General features: G+C 33.9%; 3 protein-coding genes across 6 annotated transcripts; all 3 read right to left on the bottom strand.

Moving 5' to 3' along the window:
• Window positions 1–4,741: 4,741 nt before the first annotated feature.
• LOC133864120 (uroporphyrinogen decarboxylase) lies at window positions 4,742–9,087 on the bottom strand. Of its 2 annotated transcripts, none has more exons than XM_062300343.1 (6): window positions 8,838–9,087; window positions 8,117–8,238; window positions 7,282–7,392; window positions 6,970–7,165; window positions 6,275–6,396; window positions 4,742–5,502 (listed from the first exon to the last, which is right to left on the bottom strand). In XM_062300343.1, exons 1-6 carry the CDS (start codon window positions 8,965–8,967, stop codon window positions 4,987–4,989), a joined length of 1,197 nt encoding a protein of 398 aa, XP_062156327.1. In that variant the 5' UTR covers window positions 8,968–9,087; the 3' UTR covers window positions 4,742–4,986. The 2 variants fall into 2 exon arrangements, with proteins under 2 accessions (XP_062156327.1, XP_062156328.1); XM_062300344.1 differs by having other exon boundaries at window positions 6,275–6,400; window positions 6,977–7,165; window positions 8,838–9,085.
• A 999-nt stretch (window positions 9,088–10,086) lies between these two features.
• On the bottom strand, window positions 10,087–14,821 carry LOC133862219 (5-amino-6-(5-phospho-D-ribitylamino)uracil phosphatase, chloroplastic). Its single transcript, XM_062297989.1, has 11 exons — window positions 14,651–14,821; window positions 14,456–14,575; window positions 14,078–14,146; window positions 13,826–13,930; window positions 13,288–13,342; window positions 12,893–12,966; window positions 12,502–12,588; window positions 12,275–12,415; window positions 11,846–11,911; window positions 11,076–11,185; window positions 10,087–10,451 (listed from the first exon to the last, which is right to left on the bottom strand). Exons 1-11 carry the CDS (start codon window positions 14,756–14,758, stop codon window positions 10,283–10,285), a joined length of 1,104 nt encoding a protein of 367 aa, XP_062153973.1. The 5' UTR covers window positions 14,759–14,821; the 3' UTR covers window positions 10,087–10,282.
• Window positions 14,822–17,961: 3,140 nt separating this feature from the next.
• LOC133863822 (high mobility group B protein 7) lies at window positions 17,962–20,720 on the bottom strand. 3 transcript variants are annotated; one of them, XM_062299930.1, is made up of 8 exons: window positions 20,567–20,720; window positions 20,292–20,453; window positions 19,959–19,985; window positions 19,784–19,871; window positions 19,611–19,697; window positions 18,812–18,856; window positions 18,554–18,659; window positions 17,962–18,431 (listed from the first exon to the last, which is right to left on the bottom strand). In XM_062299930.1, exons 1-8 carry the CDS (start codon window positions 20,641–20,643, stop codon window positions 18,421–18,423), a joined length of 603 nt encoding a protein of 200 aa, XP_062155914.1. In that variant the 5' UTR covers window positions 20,644–20,720; the 3' UTR covers window positions 17,962–18,420. The 3 variants fall into 3 exon arrangements, with proteins under 3 accessions (XP_062155914.1, XP_062155915.1, XP_062155916.1); XM_062299931.1 differs by having other exon boundaries at window positions 18,557–18,659; XM_062299932.1 differs by lacking the exon at window positions 19,959–19,985.
• Between the last annotated feature and the right edge of the window lie 683 nt (window positions 20,721–21,403).

The raw sequence follows: 21,403 nt of genomic DNA, 5'->3' as shown, positions 1-21,403 counted from the left end.
GGACACATTTAAATTTATTATTTAATAAGTAACTTGACAAATTATTGGATAAATATTTTTAACAATTTTTTTTTTATTTAAATTACTAATAATTTGGGTGCAAAACGTGAGATATATATAATTCAAGATCTATCTATCTATCTGTTCAAATGCCCAACTGCCTATCATCGGGACAAGTGAATTATTTATAAATTCTCCCATAATTATTAAAAATTTAGGCCGAAAATTTGAATCCTACATTACGTAAAAACTCGGATCGAAAATGGGGGGGACCCATGTGGGCCATGTGAACATGGCAACCGTGCATGCCTATGTGGAGCTACTTTTCATCACAAGAGTCCAAACTTATAACGCCAATGACTTTTTTTATTAGCTCCATGAGAAAAATATGACTTTTTATATATATTTTTTTATTATTATTTCAGAGTTTTGGGAATATGAATTGATTGGGTGGCTGAAGATGTTTACAGCAATTTTCAAGCTATACGTTATTGCTTTTGATTCCATAAACTAGGAGCTTTCGTGTTGAACACGTGGCATTGTTTGGTTGCTGGTTCCAACTTAGCTTCCAACTTGAAACTGGCTTCCAAGTTTGACTGTGAAGGGTTGTGATACAGACAAGAGTTGACTTCCTCTATATATATATGGAAACCCAGGATTACTGTCGATTAGTAAATATTTTTACAAATAACAAAAAATTATTTTTTATAATTTTTATAATGTTTTTTAATGCCTAAAAAACATTAACAAACAGAACTTTATTCCTCTAAATAAGTCTAATAGACCGAGTTAAAAAAGTTTTTCTTTAACCAAATTTGAAAGATATTTTGCTTGAGTTATTTAATTATTATTGTTAGTTTTTTTGTACGAAAAGAAACGTGACCCATATTGCAAGGAAACAGCTGGTGACTGCGTGGGTTTCAGTTTCACACATGGCTTGGATTGGATGCAACTACCCCTAATAAATTAATTAATAATATCCTCTGAAAATACAAGTTGTATTATAATTTATAATTTCTGAAATTTCGAATATTTATAAATAAGTCAAAAGTCAAAACTCTACCAAAATCGCAAAATGCACGCCTTCACGTACGTATTTATAATGGGAGCACTTTCTGCCCTCCAAATTAAATGCAACGAGGATCTGATCTGATCTGAATGCTCGATCAATAGATAGTCAATGGTGAGATGAGGGTCAAAGCTCGATCAATAGATAGTCAATGGTGAGATGAGGGTCAAAGAGTATCTCCACCTTTCAAGGTTCTGACGGAATAATCCACGTTCTCTTTTTGGCAAAGCTTATCTACTTCCAACTAACTTGTTAATTAACCACTAAACCCAGCTGTCAATTTCTATTTTTAGGTACCATTTGAAACGCTAAACTAATGGTAAAATTAAGAAATAAAATTAATGGTAATTAAGAATTTGACTTCAGATTTACCTCATTCAATCTCATGCATGCATTCATATATATATATATATATCCTTTGCAAATGCAATGGACTAGACCTTTATTTTTTTATTTTTTTTGTAGATAATAAGTACGATTTTAGATTAAATTGCAGAATATAAGTTATTTGAAAATTGCGTTTTTAAAAATTATGATTTGAAAAAGCAAAAAATCTATTTTTTTCAAATCGTAGGTAAGATGGTATTTTTTTTAAAAAACAAAATTTTAAAGGCTAATTTGTAATTTTAAACACTAAACTGCGATTTTGCCAAACGCTTAAATGCGTTTTTAAAAATCTATTTTTTCAAAAAAAAACACATTTTAAAAATGTGATTTTAAATCGCACTTTTTGACATCGTAAACCCAAACGAACACTTAGTAAAAAAAAAAAAAAAAAACTTTGCTGTTTTAGTTGGTCATCAATTACTTTATTATGTGTTCATTTAGTTTCGCGATTTTGCAGGTCAAACAGAAATTTTAAACAGAATAACAAAAAATGTTATATTTGAAAAAGTAATGGCAGTTTGAATAACTGACAATGACTCAACGAGATATGTTTCTAAAAACACATTTTTTTTTTTAAAGATAGTTTAAGATAATAGTTTTTCAAACTGCAAATTTTATCAAGCAATTAACTGCATTCTGAAACCACCTAACACTAAACCTAAATCGAAATGCTTAGGGTTGTTGATTGATTTTCTTTGATACAGCATGTTTTATTGAAAAATAAAAAATAAATAAAAGAAAACTTCAAAAATGAATTTTTATGACAAACTATATTTGTATATATATATATATATATATATTACAAGATGATGATGTGCAAATAGATAGACAAATAACAAAAACAACAATGTAGGTAGTTTAGTCATCAGTCGCTTCAATTCTTCGGCTGGATAGCATCGTTTGGATGATTATGACAAGCACTAAGGAATGGAGTTGGTGGAATTTTGCACAAAAAAGCAGTCATATATTACTATTATTTATTTATTTATTTATTTGCCTTTTTGTGGCTAAACAGACTGGCAATCACCCAATAAACCTCTAAATTAATCGAAGATATCGATCTCCACATAAAATAAAATAAAATCAATATTTAAACAATATATGGTTTCAATTTAATTGGTTTTGGGGACACAATTTTTTCTTCTAAATGGCCTTTACAATCTGGATGGAAAGCGATATATGGCAACGGAGATAGGGAGGATTGGGAACCATAAAAAGTACATCCGATTAGTCGGACCCCATTTTTGCCCACTTGTGCAATCATGTCTTCTAGTGATACAAGGATGATCATTTTACATGATAAAATCATTGAACTCAATCATCAAATTCCCACCTTTAATTAATTGACACCCTTTTAATGCATTCTTAATTGGGTTTCTTATTCCTTAATCATAACGGGTTCACTGAATCCTATACTATTGGGGAGCAGATCCCTTACGAAACGTACCAAGATCATATTAATATGCATATTTTTGGACATCACTCCAACCCAAAAGCCTAAGTTAATGGGTTTAGGTTCATGTAAGTATATTAACTACTCACTTTCTTGTGAGTTCTTTACAAATCCAAGAATTGTACCAATTGCAGGGCCACATAACGCAACTTTGCTCCAAGAGTCATTCAGGTTCATCCTCACACTTTACCAGAGTCAACCAAACTTGTTTAAGCAGAAGTTAACTGTAGCTCTGATACCAATTATCAGAGTGAAAATAACCTAAAGACTGAATCTATCAAAAATACATTAATATACATATTTGGACATCACTCTAGCTCAAAAACTTCAACTAATTAATAGACTTTGATCCATTCAACTATTTAAACATATTAATTACTCATTTTTCTTTGCTTATTTATTTATTTATTTATTTATTTTATGTGAAACATAGCACTCAGAAATAAATGTGCTGGAAACATAACCTAACTTTAGACAAAGGAAAAGAAGTACTGCAATTGGCCAGAACAAAGTAAAAAAAGAGAAAGGAGCAGTTCAAATGATGACAGAATTGGAAAAAATAGTTACAATAATTAATGAAAAAAGGAAGTTTATTAGGACCCACAATTTCTTTTTCATGGTGTGAGACTTGAATGGCGTCGGAAGTGGATAGAGATGTAGTTGGCAGTGTGAATTATATGCGTGGCGAGACCTCTTTCCTTTGGGTTATATATATATATATGTATAGTGAAATGTGATGTTGAGGTGAAAGTACAAGTTGCTTCAAATTGTCTCTCATTTCCCAATTCTCTATCTCATTTGTTGTTTTAATTTAGGGCATAAAAAAAATAAAAAAATAAAAAAAGACTCAAAAAAACTTTGTCTCTAGATGTTACATATGCACGTCAGGATCCTTCACCACTTTTGACAAAAGAGAAATGCTTCCCACGCATCATGTGACGTTTACTTCACTTTTTACTCCTTTTTTATCTTTTGCTAAAAGCTAACTTGGCCCTTGGGGTGCTTCTCAACCTAACATATGCATTTCTATGTCATAAAATTTTGCTTCACAATCATAGCTACAACTCAATATTGTTTTACTACTCTTACAAGAAAAGAATTGGCATTGAAACAGTAGTTAGGCAGTTCAGGTGGAGCTGGACGACGGAACCAAGGGACCGGAGTGGCCATGGTTTGACCAAAACACTTCTTCAATTTCAGAAAATTATTTTTATTTTTAAATTTCATAAATAATTTTTTGAGTTTGAATTTCTCCTTCACAAACTGCCAAACCACAACCAAGCCAACACCAAAACACCACCGATGGACGAGGTTCGGGGAAAGCGGGTGCAGTTTCCTCTATGCTAAGTGGGTATATCCTTGATGGGGGCACTCAGAAGAATTGGGCATGGTGGGAATGGTAGGAGAATGGAGATGGTAGGCGCAGATTGAAAGTAAAGAGGGATATTTAGATTAGGGATAACATTATCCAATAATGGAAATCTGGGTGACTCAATGGATGCTTTAGCATTTAGCAAGTGGGGAACCCAATCAAGATTATTTATATCCCTTCCCTCTCTGTCTTCTTCTTTTATATTGAATGAGACAGGTACTGGGAGAACAATTTTTGTTTATTCTCTGGGTCTTTTATCGTTATCTGGAGACATGTGGGCTCATCATCTTCTCTAACGACGATAATTAATTAAGCTTTTGAAACGAGTAAGAAAATGGAATATTATTTTCTTTTTCTGGTCTCTGCAATCCTGCAACACAGATTTAGACCAATTATATATGCATGTAAACCTTACATTGGAATCCACATGAGCCCCCCACGTGAGCAGAACACACAAAAATGGTTTTGGATTTTTAGTTCAACGAATATTAATACCTTTATTAATTACATATTAGAGACCCAGCTTCATCTCAAGATTATCCAAGCCTTAACTTGTTCATAAGGATGGAATTATACCTACTAAAGTTATTGCTTACAAACATTTTTCTCCACAATCTGGGCTCTCGATGAAATTCAGGTGAATGATCTTGGGCAGGAAAGGAGGCTCTAATGTTACAAAACTCCAAAAAGCAGAGAAAACTGTTTTTAGTATTTGAGTCCTTTAGCAACCTCAAAGAAATGAGCAACATTCTCTTCAGGTGTACCTACAACAATGCCATGGCCAAGATTCAAAATATGTTTCCCTCTTCCTGCTTTCCTCACAGTATCATTGATACGGTTGGTGATGAACTCCTTTGAACCAAACAGAACACCAGGATCCACATTACCCTGAACTGCTACATTTGATCCCAGTCGCCTCCTACCTTCAGCCATATCAATAGTCCAATCCAAGCTTACTACATCAACACCTGTCAAAGCTAGCCTCTCAAGCAAGCCCCCGGATCCGCTTGCATAAAGGATTAGAGGGAGATCTGGATGGGTTTGTCTTACAGAGTCCACAATCTGCTTCAAGTAAGGCAGACTGAACTCTTCGAAATCTACGGGGCTAAGCTCTGTGGCCCATGAGTCAAAGATCTGAACAGCTTGAGCTCCACTGTCAGCTTGGTATTGAATGTACTTTGCCATTGACGTTGTAAATTTCTGAAGTAATGCATGCAGGACCTGTACAAGTAACACAGATCAAAAAAAAAAAATTAAAAAAAAAAAAAAACAGAGATCAAATAAAAACTTAAACTTCAGTAGGAAAAAGACAAGAGTAGAACTTTGTCTCCTCAAGAAGGAAAGAATGGATTACTAAAAAATAGATAATCATACTGTCTTGCATCAACCATATGTTTTCCTAGATTATCCAAATATAGTAAAGTTTTTAGATTTTTTTTTTTTCCTCTTTTCTTTTTTTCTTTTGGTTAAGTAAACTAGCTCCAGATATTACTATACCGATTGAAAGTGATCTGATTAATGAAACAAAGAGACATATTATTCATACACCAATTCTGTATACCTGTCCATACCAGAAAAAGAATAACAACTAAGTCTCTAGCATAACCATGATATCTAGGATCATCTCCATTTTATGGTCAAAAATTTAAAATTGGTGCATCTAACGGTGTATATTATGCTACATCATTTTTTAAAAGACATATCAATATTGACTTTATATATACCGTTAGATGCACCAACTTTAAATCCTGACCATGAAATGGACATGGAGATGATCTATGTCCATCTTTTGAGCACCTAAACTAATAAGATTATTGTTGTAATCATTATTTCTTGCATCACTTACTAGTAACTGAGCCCCACTTCACAATTAATCCCAAATCAAAAAGGTATCCCACTGAAACAAATTTTGTAAGTATTATTCCAGCTGGCATGATCATCATGGACCTCGTTAAGTTCCAGAACACTAAAAGGCAACTAAGTACAAAATTACCTTGGGTTGTGAGAAAGCTAATCTCTTTATTTTTGAGAAGTGCTTCGATGAACCACCTTCAACCACATAAGACGCCAGGGTAAAAGGAGCCCCAACAAAACCTAGGACTGCTGCTCTATTATCTACCTGGAAATAAAGACATCATAGATGAACATAACAAAAAATTTAGTATTGGTTTAAGGTAAAGAAACGTAAAAAAATATAACAGCATTCAGTTGTACAGAGAAATGAGATAATGCAAAGGTTTATTTTAAGTTCATAGAATGGACATTAGAATTAGTCACACTTTAGCAAATAAATTAAAACATTGGAGTCATTGTTATATCTATTTACGGAGTCCAACTCAAAACTAAAAATGCGCATTCAAAATTGCCACAAGCAAGGGATTCCTATAATATTTTGTAATTCCATTTCTCGGGGTACCTAATGAGGAAGCCTTTTGATTATTTCTCCAGAAAATATCAAACCCACACCTGTTATTAGATTGAACTGGTAATGATCCATATGTGATATAAACAGGGAAGATAGAATGCCCCTTCTCTTGAAATGAAGTAAATGAAGAATACATTGCCTTATGGTACATAACAGAACTGGGGGGCATTAGCTGTAAAATACTAAAATGAATGAAGAGGAGAAATGGTTCTAAACAGAATGAATAAAGACAGTTTTAAGTGGAAAATGAGAAGGAAACATGCCAAGGACCTCTTTCCGCAAGATCGTCAAGGCTTCCCCAACATATGGGACTGAATCTTCAGGAACGAATTCTCTCACTTGTTCGACATCAACAGCCGTGCATAGAGGATTGTGTATGACAGGACCCTTACCTTTCACAATGTCAAAAGGTATGTTCATCCCAGATAGAGGGGTAAGAATGTCCGAGAATAAAATGACCTATCATGATCAATGTGAGTGAAATCAGAGAAACGATAACAACCAACTAACTCAGAAGGAAAAGTATAACATGAAATTGCCTAAATAACAAAAATCTAAGAATGATTCAATCTTACCCCATCAGGCTTAAAAACCTTCCACGGTTGTAGTGAAATTTCCACAACAAGATCAACATTTTCTGATCTTTCCCGAAATGAAGGATACTTCTCACAGATAGTTTGGTAACTCTATCACAAGAAATTGTCAATAAATGTGATCCAAGTTAGGTAGGAAAAAAAGAAAATGACATTTGCATCATTATGAAATAGGAAATGCAAGATTAAAGCGGATAACCATGAGATACCTTCTTAGCTACAAGGAAATTATGAAAAGTTTTAAAAGAGCTGATCTAGTAAAGCGGAACATTGTACTTTGTTATGTGCATCTATAAAACAGGCACAACAGTTAACTTTCTCTGGGTAACTTTAATACTTAAAAAGAAAATATTAACATCCAAAATTATGTAGAAAAGAAGCTTACAAAACAAGGCATAGATCTTACCAGAATGAACAACAAAATACAAAGAAACGGGATATAATGCCAAAAAAATAAAACATACTAAGGAGTACAGGACTGACAGATAGAGTATTCGGAGCACCTAAAAACCTAGAAGGTTCCATGCCTAGTCTTCCAAGTAGTGACATGATCCTCATCCAGTGGCAAAAGAGGTCACTTCTGGTCCTTTATTTTAGCAATAAAAGGATATGAATGATACCAACAACTTATTCCAAAACAGGGTTTAACAGGCAGAAAACACCAAACATAAGATACTCGGACATTCTGAAGTTACAGATTTTGGTATTATCCTTTGACAACAATCCTCGAAAAGACATGAATTCTAAACAAATTATATCAAATATCAGCAGTGAACATGAGAAATGTTATACAAAAACTGTAGCTGCATAAACCTGCCTTCATGTACCTCCCTGCTTGCCTCATGAGCCAAACCGGGGGTCTCTCAACATCTTCCCCACGAATGGCATTAAGCAACAGCGGCTCAGTAGCAGCAGTCACTTTTGGTTCTGCCACAGTCCCTGTATATGATGTTCACGAATCAGGAATATACTCATGGACTCCAATCATACTTTGTGTTTTATGCAAAATTTAACCAACTATACTAAATATACAAAAAAAAAAAATGATGGTTGTTAAGGGATCAAATCTCTTGCAGCATAAGACTACATTTCCTTAATAAACTCAAAGATTGTCTATTACACGAGGGACCCGCATGCACAAATGGTCCGAAATTCATGCATTATACAGACCTCGCAATGTATTATTACCATTTACATTTATATTCCAATTGCAATTAGATAGAAAGAAAAAAAAAAATCTGAGCTTTTTGGGTGCTAATTTATTAAAATTCCTGACATCACAATTTCAACATATTTTCAACATATATCACATTCCATGCCCAAGAATTGAGTCAAAAGAATTGCAAGACTATTAATCCAAATTAAACATTCCCTGCCGTTTGCTTGCCCAGAAATTGCGAGAAAAGACGGAAGAAGGAAAGAAAAATTTCGACAAAAATCAAAACCTTTCCCACAAATTCTCGCAGCAACCAAAAGAAACATTAAAAATTACCAAATGGGATAACCATAATAGACATATCCAAAGGGTGGAAAATTACCTCCAAGAGCACAGTGGACTCGGGGCCTGGGCCTTGAACTGGAGGAGAGAGCGAATCTGGAGCTTCCGAGGGAAGCCGAGGGTGCAGAGAAAGAAGGTACGGAGGTACAACTATAGAAGCAGCAAGACATTGTTTGGAAGCTCAAAAACTACTTCTCATATGTATGAAAATTGAAAGGTCTAAAGATTAGACGAGTAAAAAGTCAGAGACTCGGCGGTGGAAGATAATGGGAAATGGGAATGGATACGAAAGGGGAAGTGGGGACAGCAGAAGATAAGCGTCTACGGTATCTAACGATTCTTTTGTGGGCAGTGGCCACCGATCTCTCGCCATGTCAGCAGGTTAGCTCCAGCTCAGCATTTTTTTTATTTTTATTTTTTTCAAGTTACTTTTATTCACTTGGTTGATGCCGCATTGGCAAGGTCTTTTAAATATTTATATGACTCATAAATTTGATACAAACTTAACACGATTTTAACGGATTAGAATTCGGTATAATCGAGTTATAGTCAATTTAGGTCGACCCGACTTCACCCGTTTAAGAAATAGGTCAACCAGTTTTATGCATATAATTATAAAACGGTTTTTTTTTTTTAAAAAAAAAAAAAAATTATAATAAAAAAAACAAAACCCTAACAAGTTGATGTGTCAAATGAATTATTCATTTATTTGAGTTAGTTTTCAAATAACAGGTCAAACAAGTCGTGTTTAAGCCAACCCAACATGACCAATTTATTAAATGGGTTATGCAGGTGGTCCTGAAAAGGACATAAGGAGTTTGAAGAAGAGAATTTGTAAAAATATCATTCCATATTGTGAGAATAAGTAATTCGCATAAAGTGAGTAATTTATAAAGACACTCATAGATATTAAGTCTCACATTGCTTACTTACTGTGCGAAACTAAACTTAATAAGTGATTTTAATAAAATTCCAAATTAAATAGTCATTTTAGAGTAATAATACAAATGCAGCTCGCACTTTTTCTGGTCATTAAAAATATAGTAAGTAACACGTAGATTGCCGCATCAATTTATAAGAAACTAATAGTAAAAATTGTAACCCTAACAAAACTAGATTCTAATTTCACAAGAACATTTGACAATTCGTATAATTGTTGCAAGTACAATAACTTTGTTGATAAGTAATCACAAGCTTATTAGGAGAACAAAAAAAAAAAAAAAAAACAAAGGCGTAACCTATATATACAGAAAGTATATAAGAGAAACACCTAATTATGCATGGTACAATAATTAAAGACACATTAGAAATAACAAACCCCAGACTATAGGTGTCAACATTTGAATTGAGGACCTAGAGGGCAAAATTTTAATCATATCAATTAAGCAATTTGACAGGACATCAAAAAATACAAAAAAGATCCTGATGATCAGCTACTTAATCACAAGGCGAAATGTGTGGGAAAGGGAGTAAAGGAAAAGTGGATCAAAAAATGGTATCAATGGTAAGCTTCCTTTTCGGAGGAGATTTCTCTACAATCTGCTTCTGCAGGTCCATGAACGTAGAACCATTATTAGCAAATAATCTTCTCAGGTTGATCACCGAAAGCTCATTAAAGCCAGCAACTGCAAGATCAGCCTGCACCAGATCGTACCTGCATGTTCCAAAATCAATCAATCAATCAATCAATCTCTGGATACAGTGTGAAGGTTTTGACATATTTTTCAAGATTGAAATCCATTAGGCTACCCGAATTTCACAGAAAATACCAGAAAAGTGATACATTAATGAGCGTACTTTCAGATAACTTGTAAATTTTCTCACAACATTTGGATATAGACTCCTATGAAATGCTATAAGAGATTTGCACTCTGATCAAACTCTATGTTACTTCTATATATCTTTATATCTACCGGAAAAAAAAAGTTCTGTACCTTTTCTTGTGTATAATCAATGAATAACAAAGTGGAATTATGCTGATTTTATTACGAGACATTTTAAAACTCGGATAAATATTTTCTTCAAACTAGGTTGGAGGAAGTTCCTTCAAACCTAATTTAAAAAAATGGCGTGTCCCTTTTTTTAATAGCATGTGAGATGCACCTGTTTTTTTAATAAAATTCATTCCAACTTTGTCTCTACTATCAAAAAAGCAGGTGCTTTTCACATGCTCAAGAGACACGTCATTTTTATAAACTGAGTTGAAGAAATTTCCTTCAACCCGGTTTAGAGGAAAACTCTCTTTAAAACTCCCTACATAAAAGTAAAGAGTACGCACGCTGGGTGAGAACCAATTAATGCCACGGCCATCATTGTACAATTGTGAGCGGCAGTTACGCCTCTAGGGTCATCCTCAAACACCACACACTTGGATGGTTTCCGATCCAGCTGCAAGGAATATACGCAACTATGTCAAAAACAATAGCAGGACTATAGAGCAGCAGCCAAGTCACATATACCATATCTTAGGAAAACAGACATTAAAATCTTATATCTGTTCATATTCTATGCAACCAACCTTCACTTGCAATAACTTCCAGCTAGAACAAAAATATGAGAGACCCAGCATCGAAATTTAAGATTTACTTTTAACAAAATCAAAAGTTGCATTGTGTCGTACAGTTTTAGTAATAAAATGACTCCAGTCTAGCCATTTCAGAATAAAGTGAAAATGTAAGGGAAAGAGAAAAAAGATAAAGATAAAAAGGATTATTGTTAAAGTATTAATTAAATAATTCAATCAACCATTTCCTATCAACTTAAACTTTTGAAATAATTAGTGATTTAACATTGTATCAGAGCAGTGGTCTTGAGTTCCAACTATATCTCCGTCATTTGGCCGCATTTCAATTAAAATGGTCAAAGTGTTGTCTGGTCTCACACGTAACAGAGAGTATTAAACTATTAATTAAATAATTAAATCAAAATTTTCCTACCAACTTAAGCTTTTGAGATAAGTGGTAATTTAACAAATGATAAAAATATTCTATAAACTTGAAAGGCGACACTTGTAATATAGTGATTTTAAGCATGTCTTACAGACTATACCTTCACAGCTGCAGAAAGAAACCTATGAGCTATTGATTCCATACCATCTTCTTCAGTCACAATTGCCTGCAACTCCAAGAAGATAACAATTAGCTGAGGTAAATGACGGTTGACCATTTACTTTTTAGAGACTTTAAGAAGAGTTACTATTTAGTGTAACCTACAAGAATTTCTCGCCATCTGTTCAAAAGAAATATGTTTCAAGCTCACTTTTCATGCATTTTCATCAAAAGTGATAGTGGCATACTGTATTTTCCACCGCAGTTTCTCATTAGATATTTGTCAAAAAAATGTTATTTATTTATTTTATTTTTTTTAATTTACCAGCATATCCCTAAAAACAGAATCAAAAGAAATATGCAACCAGATCTTTGATATAAAAATGGCTCCCAATAACAATGCAGTAATGGCAGAAAAAAGATCGCCAACCTGGAAATACTTCTTGAGCCCCATTTGCTCTAGGGCCTGTACCATGTTTCTCCGATCAAGATTTGAAACAACAGCACAAGGGATGCGAGCTGTAGATACTGCATCCAGCCATTCTTTGAGACCCTCCATGGGTTCTTTAATCTGAAAAAGAAAAGGGAGGTAATATGAGTTGTAGCACCTGAGGCACAAACATAAGACCAATAGAATCAACTGAAGCAAGGGCTCACTTCGAGAAGATTCCCAAAATACAACTCCGAAAACCTAAACTTCAATCTCTCAAGTTCGCTTTCTGATTCATCCCACAGTCGTAAAAACTGAAAGTTTTTGGAAACTTGTTAGAAACTTTGATATAAAATAAAAAAAATAAAAAGAAAAATAATAAAAAGAAAAATGAAAAAAAGAAAAAGAAAGAAAAAAAAAAAAAAGAGAAGGAACAGACAGTTGATAAGAAACAACAGCCTCCATCTCTGAAAACCAATTTCTTTCAATCTAAAAAGAGACACATTCCTGAGACAACACTATGTCATAATTGTAACAGATACCGCAGATTTAGTATCCAAAAATCCTGACCAGAAAAAAAGTACTCAAAAATCCTAAAATGACCATAAATTTACAAACCTTATGCAGTACATGATCAGCACCCGCATAAAGCATCAATCTTTGCAAATCACCATCTTCAGAAATTTCCTTTCCTGCATGAGAATTCAAAAACCAAATATATAATCATTGTGCCAGAACATTTTGGTTCAATCTCATTGAATCCAAGCAAAAGAAGCAAAATGAAAATTTCACCCACCATCTCCAAAAATCCAATTTCTTTATCTGCATATAAGTCGCTCTTATATGTCTGCATACACTCGCTCATTTTTTATTCAACTTAACCAGCAGTGTTATTTCTCTCCACATTGGTTTTGCAAATCAGCTGAATTACAACCAATAATATATGCCCCCTCACAAAGAAAAAAAAAAGGAAAAGGAAAGGAAAAACTCCATAAGAAAAAGTTGTCACATACCTTCTTCATAGGCAAGCTGCTTCCAAGCATTCAACTTTAGAGTTCGAGTATCTGCCTGAAACACATTATACATGCAATTGCATGGGTAAAATAAATCTACTGCATTTTGGGAATAGTGTGCTTCTGTGCGTGAAGAGTAACAATTGATATGGAAAGCAACCAGGCATTTTATGGCCCGAGTCTCCTTGCAGACTGTTGCAAAAATTCTGCTTATGTGGGAAGCTCATTTATAATCCTATTTTCTGTTAGTTTGGTTGTATCAATTATAATTGCATGAAAGTTATTTCTGGTGATAGCCTTGTCATTTTAGGACTTCAATTATGATGTTGGGCCTTCTAAAAAGCGGTCAATCACTGGTGTATTTCACATGTAAGTCATTTATCATGTGTAATCAAGATTTGCATCATTAACTGGTTTTACTCCATCTGAATATCACTCTAGTTCCATAGGACCAAGAAAATTGACAAATCCAATAACAAATATATCCAGCATCACCAAATGAGTCCATGAAACACGCTGCCAAAGTTTGGAATTTTACCACCACGTTGTCCCAAGAGAAAATAAGACCATATGCTTCATCCGGCTTCATTGCATAGCGTATTCGCTTAAGAAAACCTTCTTGCAATCTATCGTTCAAAAAATCCTATTTGCAATAAGAATTTAACAACCGTGAGTCATATACAATGCACTACCCTCATCCCGCTTCAACAAGCATAGCATGGTCACCAAATTCAACAAACATATGAGAAAACAACTGAAACACGCATATAAGATGAGCCAAATTCCTTACCACATCAACCTTTAGAGGCCCATCTGGTCTAAAAGTCTCAAAACCTTCTCCATATTCAGCTCCAATCGTCTGAAACACAACCAAAGGTACAAATATCCAATTCATCCAAATTACTACCTCAAACATAAATACTATCAAATAAGAGCTAAACCCAGAGCCTCTACTGTCGAACATAAATAGGTTCACCAATACATCTCCCACGCAAAAAATAAAAATAAAAATTGCAAATTAAGAACAAACGCAGAAATAAAAAACTGAAACTTTTTTTGAGCTCCGGTAAACAATATTAAAGAAAGAAACAAAAACAAACAGATTGGTTAAACAAAAATCAGATAGTCCTAATAAATAAAATTTTAAAAGGGGCATGAGAATCAGTACCTCTTGCATGAAAAGCTTGTTGGGTGTGATGGGAAACCCATTAAAGGAGCCATTTTCGTCGAACCCAAAAGCGTTCCTGACCACCAGATTATCCTTAACCAGGTTCGAACGCCTTAATTTCTGTCAAACACAGAGCAATTAATAGTCGAATTAAATGATAGCAACACAAATATAAATAAAGAAATAAAGGCAGACCAGTAATCCGATGTTTGAAGGGAACGAAGACTGTGGAATCCGAGAAGAGGGTCTCCATGGAAGTAGTAGAGAAGAGGTTCTGAAATTGCCGCAAGTGGCACAGCCCATTAGGATACAACCAGAGGAATATACTTCAGTTTTGGCTCCGAAACCCGTAGAAAGGAGCTGCTTTTATCTTTTATTTTTTATTTTTTTTGGACTCCAATTTCATCTTTTCTTTTTATTCTATTGCTACGCACCACGTGTGTGACTCGTGGTCCACTGGCTACCATGCACGTACGAAGAATAATAGCTGTTTTACTGTAAATATTTTATAAATTACATATATATATATATATATATATATATAGATAATTGCACCGTTGGTCCCTATGGTATGCCATAATTATTTTGCACTCCTTATGGTTTAAAAAGTTCATGGGAGGTCCCTGTGCTATGCAATAATTACGTTTTACTCCCTGAGTCGATTTTCCATCCACCATTTTGACTGAATCTGTTAGTTCTACACGTTAGCGACATGTGTCCATCTTAATAAAAAAATATAAATTTATTAAAAAATAAATAAAAATACCTTTAAAAAAAAGAAAAAAAGAAAAAAAGAAAAAAGGGAAGCACCCCCCGGTGGCCGGGGGATTAAAGGGGTGGCCCGAAAGCCAAGGGTGGCCGCGCGCCACCCCTTGCTGCTTTTTTTTTTTTTTTTTTGAATTTTAATTTTTTTTAAAAAAATATGTTTATTTATTTATTTATTATTAAGATGGACACGTGTCACCATCTCATTGGCGACACGTGGTGCTGACGTGGCATTTGATAGAATCTGTTAAAAAATTTAACTGAATTTGACGCTAGGGATCGATTTGTAATTACTGCATAGCACGGGAACCTCCCATGAACTTTTTAAACCATAGGGAGTGAAAAATAATTATGGCATACCACAAGAACCAACGGTGTAATTTTCCCTTACATATATATATAGCAGCCACAATATATGTATGTTATTAAATAATTCAATTTTTTTGTTAAATTTGAGTCATGTTTTAGGTATTGTAACTTTTATTATACATTTTTTTTACAAACTAACGTGATAATCTACAATGAGTAATAATAACTAAGAAAAAAAAATCGTCTTATCATATGCTCTTTAATTATTTAATCAATTATGAAGTACCACGTCAATTTGTAAATGACTTTATAATAAAATTCGAAGTATCATAAGCATTTTCTGTTAAATTTTGTTGTTTACTTTTTTTCGAGTAATTTTATTAGTACATTAAATGTCAATTAAGTGTCCATCAAAAAATGAGGTGGCTTTTAAAATTATCATTGGGCATTACTCTTTTTTTTTTTTTTTTTTTTTCACATATGTTGTGCCATGTGGCACTCATATTGACAACAAAGTAAGCTTTTTGTGAAGAGGTAATAAAAACGGTAGTATTCCAAGCATTTTTCCCACAACTATATATACCTAAAGCCTACGAAAAATACTAGATCTACAACTCCTTAACAACTTGTTAATACGCGTCAGCATGTGATTATAATATGCTAAAAAATAATTTAGTAGTTGGCGTGGTTCCAATCACATGCAAAAACGTATCTGCAAGTTGTAAAATAGTTATAAAATATAGTTTTACTCAAATTCGCTCTCTCTATATAGATCAATCTTAGCTTTACTCATTTTAATAAAACAGGTTAAACCCCTTAACCTTAACTCATAATTTAGTATTGGGTTCATTTCGGTTTGCAGGTCGTATAAAAAATTATTAACTCTAAATGCCGTGTGTCGTGTTTATGTCGTATCAATGCATGAGTATAAGATTATGCAAATCGATCTTAATTTGACTCATTTATAAGTTTTGTAAAATTTGTTGCATCCTAGAAATTCCAATCCATCTGACCCGTCAAGAAGACTTTTAACGGGGAATGAAAGACCAGCCACCGTGGACTTTTGCTTCTCATTTCACATTTCGGCTGCTAAAGAAAAAACAACGCTGTTGGACCTTTGATTTTTTTTTTCCTAATAAGTTAAACAATGATTAAGACTGTTGACTCTGAGGATTAAAATTAAAATTGAGAACTTTTGTCTAAGAATACAATTAGAGGAAGATGCAACCTTATGATCTTTGGTGGGCTAGGCCCTACATTGAAGTGGGCCATAAAACGAGGAAAAGTTGATTATTTGGGGCTAACTAGGAACGTGAAGCTCCACTCCTAGTAGATTTAGGGGCCACCTCCAATGGCCTGGGGGTGGTGGTGCGCAGCTACCCCCAGTGGCCGGGGGTGGCCGCGCACCACCATTGACAGCCACCCCCTTACCCCATTTATTCTTTTTTTTTTTTTTTTTTTTATAAAAAAAATAAGTATTTTTATTTATTTTTTAATAAATTTATATTTTTTTATTAAGATGGACACGTGTCGCCATCTCATTGGCGACACCTGGTGCTGACCTGGCATTTGACGGAATCTGTTAAAAATTTTAACAGAATTTGACGCCAAGAATTGATTTGTAATTATTATATACCACAAGGACCTTCCATGCACTTTTTAAACCATAGGGAATGAAAAATAATTATGGCATACTACAGGGATCAACGATATAATTATCCCTTAAAAGAAAGAGAAATAAGCCCTCTCCATTGTGTCTTTAAAGACCTCAATTTTCAATTTTATTGGTTTAAAACTTGAGCTAAGGCACAATTTAAAAATGGCTAGACTAGGTGACCCAACCCAACCACGACGTCAAACGGTAGCCTCTCCGGTTAGAGGGTTGCTTTATGGTCACTCCAGTCAAAATGGATACAACTACCCCTATTTGAGAGAAGGCTCGAGCCACCCCTAACAGAGGCAATGGATGGAAACACTATCAAATTACCATTTATCTCAAAAACTTAAACTAATGAAAAATAACAAATTTAATAATGTAATTAACACTCTTAACAAATTCGGCCCAACAAGTAAAATATTTAATTAATTGAAATGAAGATAAACTGTAAATTAGGATTGGAACTCAAAACATATGCTCTAATAGCATGTTAAATTATCGATTATCTCAAAAGTTTAAACTTATAGAAAATAATAAATTAAATTATGTAATTAACCAGCACAATCCAACCATAACAGGGTCATGCCACCATTATGACTTGATTGGGTCACCCAACCCAAACAATTTTTTCTCTATTAACTTTTTTTTCTTACCCTTTTTAATTATCTGAGCAGCATAATTATATTTAGAATGAGTCTAAACTTAGGTCTTAAATCCATCAAATTAAAATCTATGATCAAGTCGAAATGAGGAAAACCAGAGAGGGCTAGAGGGCTTGGGACTTGGGACTTGATTTCCCTAAAAGAAAATATGAACTCACAACAGAATACCTTTAGTGCATCACATAGCATATTAAGGGAACATTTTTTAAAAAAAAAAAAAAAAAAAAAAAAAGGGTTCCACCGAAGTACCAAGCTCTCTGTCTCAAATAATGAGCAAAAAAAATGGCAAATGCGAAACCTTCCAAACACTACGAAGGAAAATAGATATGTACAGTCTAGGCTACAATCCAAAACCCCTAATGCACTGTACAATAGCCAAATGGACTTGCCTTGAGAAAATAGGTAATGGCATAAATTCTGTCATAATCTAGATTTCTGCCATTGCCAATTGGTTGGCCCCCTTTAAGCCAAAATTGACAAGAAAGGGGACCTTCTCGTGCAAACTTCAACTTCAGCCAGATTTCTTGACAATCCATGATTGCACCACTTCTGGTTTCATGAATTTCAGGAAATCAGTAGGGCACTGCAGAACGAAAAAGGTAGCAATATTAGTAGATAGAGGTAGAGGCCATCTGACTCAATCCTTGCACACTAGTGAAAAATCTAGACAAACACACATGCACTGAGACAGAAAAAGAGAGGAACCACCATAAGTGTCTAAACTCTCAGTTTCTCCATACTGAATACTGTCAAAGCTATAAGAGTTGTCGTAGTCTTCAGACTCTTCACTGTCTTCATAGCCTTCATAGAACTGTGATTGCCCCAAATAATAAATACAGGAAAAATTGTATAGACTATTATTGTAATCACGGCTTGTCTCAAAAGTTTAAGCAGACTAAAAATGATAAATTTAATCATTTAAATAATATTCTACCAAGCACCTACAACAAGAAGTAGACAAACCTGATCAAACTTCCCAACCGTTGCTGAATCTGCCTCATCGTCAACCTACAATCAATCTCTCATCATTCAGGTCCAGAAAACCTCTACTTTGGAAGAGAGAAAGCCAGCTTTTCTTATTGAAGATAATATGATACAAGGAATGGCAAGTTTAGGATATAAGAAATAAGAGGAATTCAGATCGGTATTAAAAATAAGCTACCTTTATGAAATTACTAACTTCTAACTGTTGAAACCAGATAACAACATATTGAAATGATGTCAGGACATTATGGATAACACAATTCTGTGGAGGTGAAGCTTCACAGGTCAAGGTTTTCCAAATAATGTCTCTTACCTATACATGGACTGATAGACAGTATCATATATGGTGGGCATGGTCTTCTAATTCTTGTCATCAAGAAAATTTAGAATAAAATGGAACAAACGTATCATATCCCCTGCTTAAATACTAGCAACAGACTGAATTATAAAGCAAGCAACAGTGCAGATGAAATTTTAAAACCTATGCACCAGAGAGCAATGCAAATAACAAATCACATACCTCAACAGAAAACAGAAGAATTAATAACGAATGAAAACAACAGTTACCCAGGTCATGAATTCTCAAGTTCTAAACCAAGGGCCTAAGGTATATAAAAAGTGAACACATTACTTGTAAATGACATTTTTGAAGCCTTGATCTGAACTGATTGTATGATTGTTCCAATAAATTACTCCCTTCCAACAAGCAGGGAATAGATGATATACGATAATAAGAGTTTATCAATTAATGACACCAACACTGGATTTATTGAATTACCTTTTGCATATTGTTAATTTCTTCAAGCAAAGCTTTGAAGTAAGAAGAGTTGACCCTTTCAGCTTCACTGATGTATGGTTTCCTCTCCTGAAGAAAAAAGTCAAGGAACTATGACAATCAAATTAAAATATATAATTTAGGTAGGGCTAATTAAAAATTTGTAACACCTTTACCTCCTTGGACAAGTTTTTCCAAGTGTCAACCCCATCTCGATCAATGCTAATCGAATTTCTAGTCTCGCAGGTCTTCACAAAGCTTTCCCTAGCAAACCCACCGAAAAAAAAAAATGAGATTCTTCATCAACTCCAAACATGAATGTGCGCTATATTTTTCAAAGAAACTCCAAACCTTTTATGTTGAACTGCACTTCCGCATCTGGAATAAATTCCATTTAAAACATTAAACTCCAAATATTAATTTTATTTTTCTTAATCTTCCATTTTCCCAGCAACCAAACATAATCAAAACTTAAACAAACATCTACGTCAGTGTTCTTCAACGTGCGCATACATCCTTTTCTTTACGCATAAATGCCAATCTACATGATTAAACGCATGAACTTATACATATCCATAAAGCAGGACAAAAACCAATCTCAAAGTCCAATTGAACTCGCAAAACAATAACGAGAAAAGAAAAATAATGGAACCCAATAAAGTACTCAAAGACAAGATTTTTTACATGAAAAACCGAAAAGGCGATCTGGGTTGGTCCCCAAAACTCTGTTTCACAACGCTTTGCCTCCCACACACACCTCTGAACCTCTTTACCACCACCTCCTCCTTGGTTTCACACTCGTGCATATCAGCCAGAGCGACTGCCACCGAAACCCCACAGTTGTTGCTGCAACGTTCAGCATAAAACAGATTAACAAAAACCAAAACGAAAAAGAAATAAAAACGAAATAGCATGCTACGTAAATGTATATAAGTATGTACGCGAACATGGGTATTTACCATTTCTGATAGGCGCTTCCATCGGAGGCACGGAGAACTGCCAGGACCCTCTTCCGGGTCCTAGGTGGATTCGCCATTAGAGCATTTACCTCAAGCACTGCTCTGCAACTTTTTAGCTTCTCTCTGTATATTCTTGTAATTGGGGCTTCATTCATAAAAGGCCACCTCACTTTAATTCCTTCCTCAATTTTTGCTTTTTCTTCGTCTTGCTAACTTACGCCAAAAGTTAAGCGTGCCAATACCATAATATATTTTGATAAGATGGATTAATTAATGAGAAATAATATTTTTTCTAAAAGAATTAATAATAAAAATCTTAAGATATTGCTTAATGAGATATAATAACTTATATATTTTCATATGCGATCAATAATAAGATTTTTTTTAAAAAAAAAAAATTGAATATAAAATAATTAAAATTTTCAGAAGCTCTAACAAAACAAATTTATTTTATTTCGCTCAGTTATTAAAAAAAAAAATTAAATATTATTTGACACTGTTAAATTAGCATAATTAAATAGTAATAAGATAAGAGTGTAAATTTAATCTATATAACTGACCTTAAAGTATATGAATATATGATTCATATTTAAAACGTATATGCTTTAATGATAAATTTTAATTTACTAAATTGAATTAAAAAAAAAAAATCTTCTAACTAATTGAAAGAAAACTTTAATTATAAATTGTAATGCTAAATTACCAAAAAGCTAACTAGAGCTCTAAAAGTTTCCTGCGCGGGAGTAGTCGTGAGGGTAAAAATGAAAAAACAAAATTTCCCGCTGGAGCCCCAAACTGCGGTGCCTTGGTGGCGCACAATGATCGATTACAGTATTA

The sequence above is a fragment of the Alnus glutinosa genome, chromosome 3 (assembly GCF_958979055.1).
Source record: "Alnus glutinosa chromosome 3, dhAlnGlut1.1, whole genome shotgun sequence".
NCBI lineage: Eukaryota > Viridiplantae > Streptophyta > Magnoliopsida > Fagales > Betulaceae > Alnus > Alnus glutinosa.
This window is presented reverse-complemented; position numbering and strand designations above follow the sequence as displayed.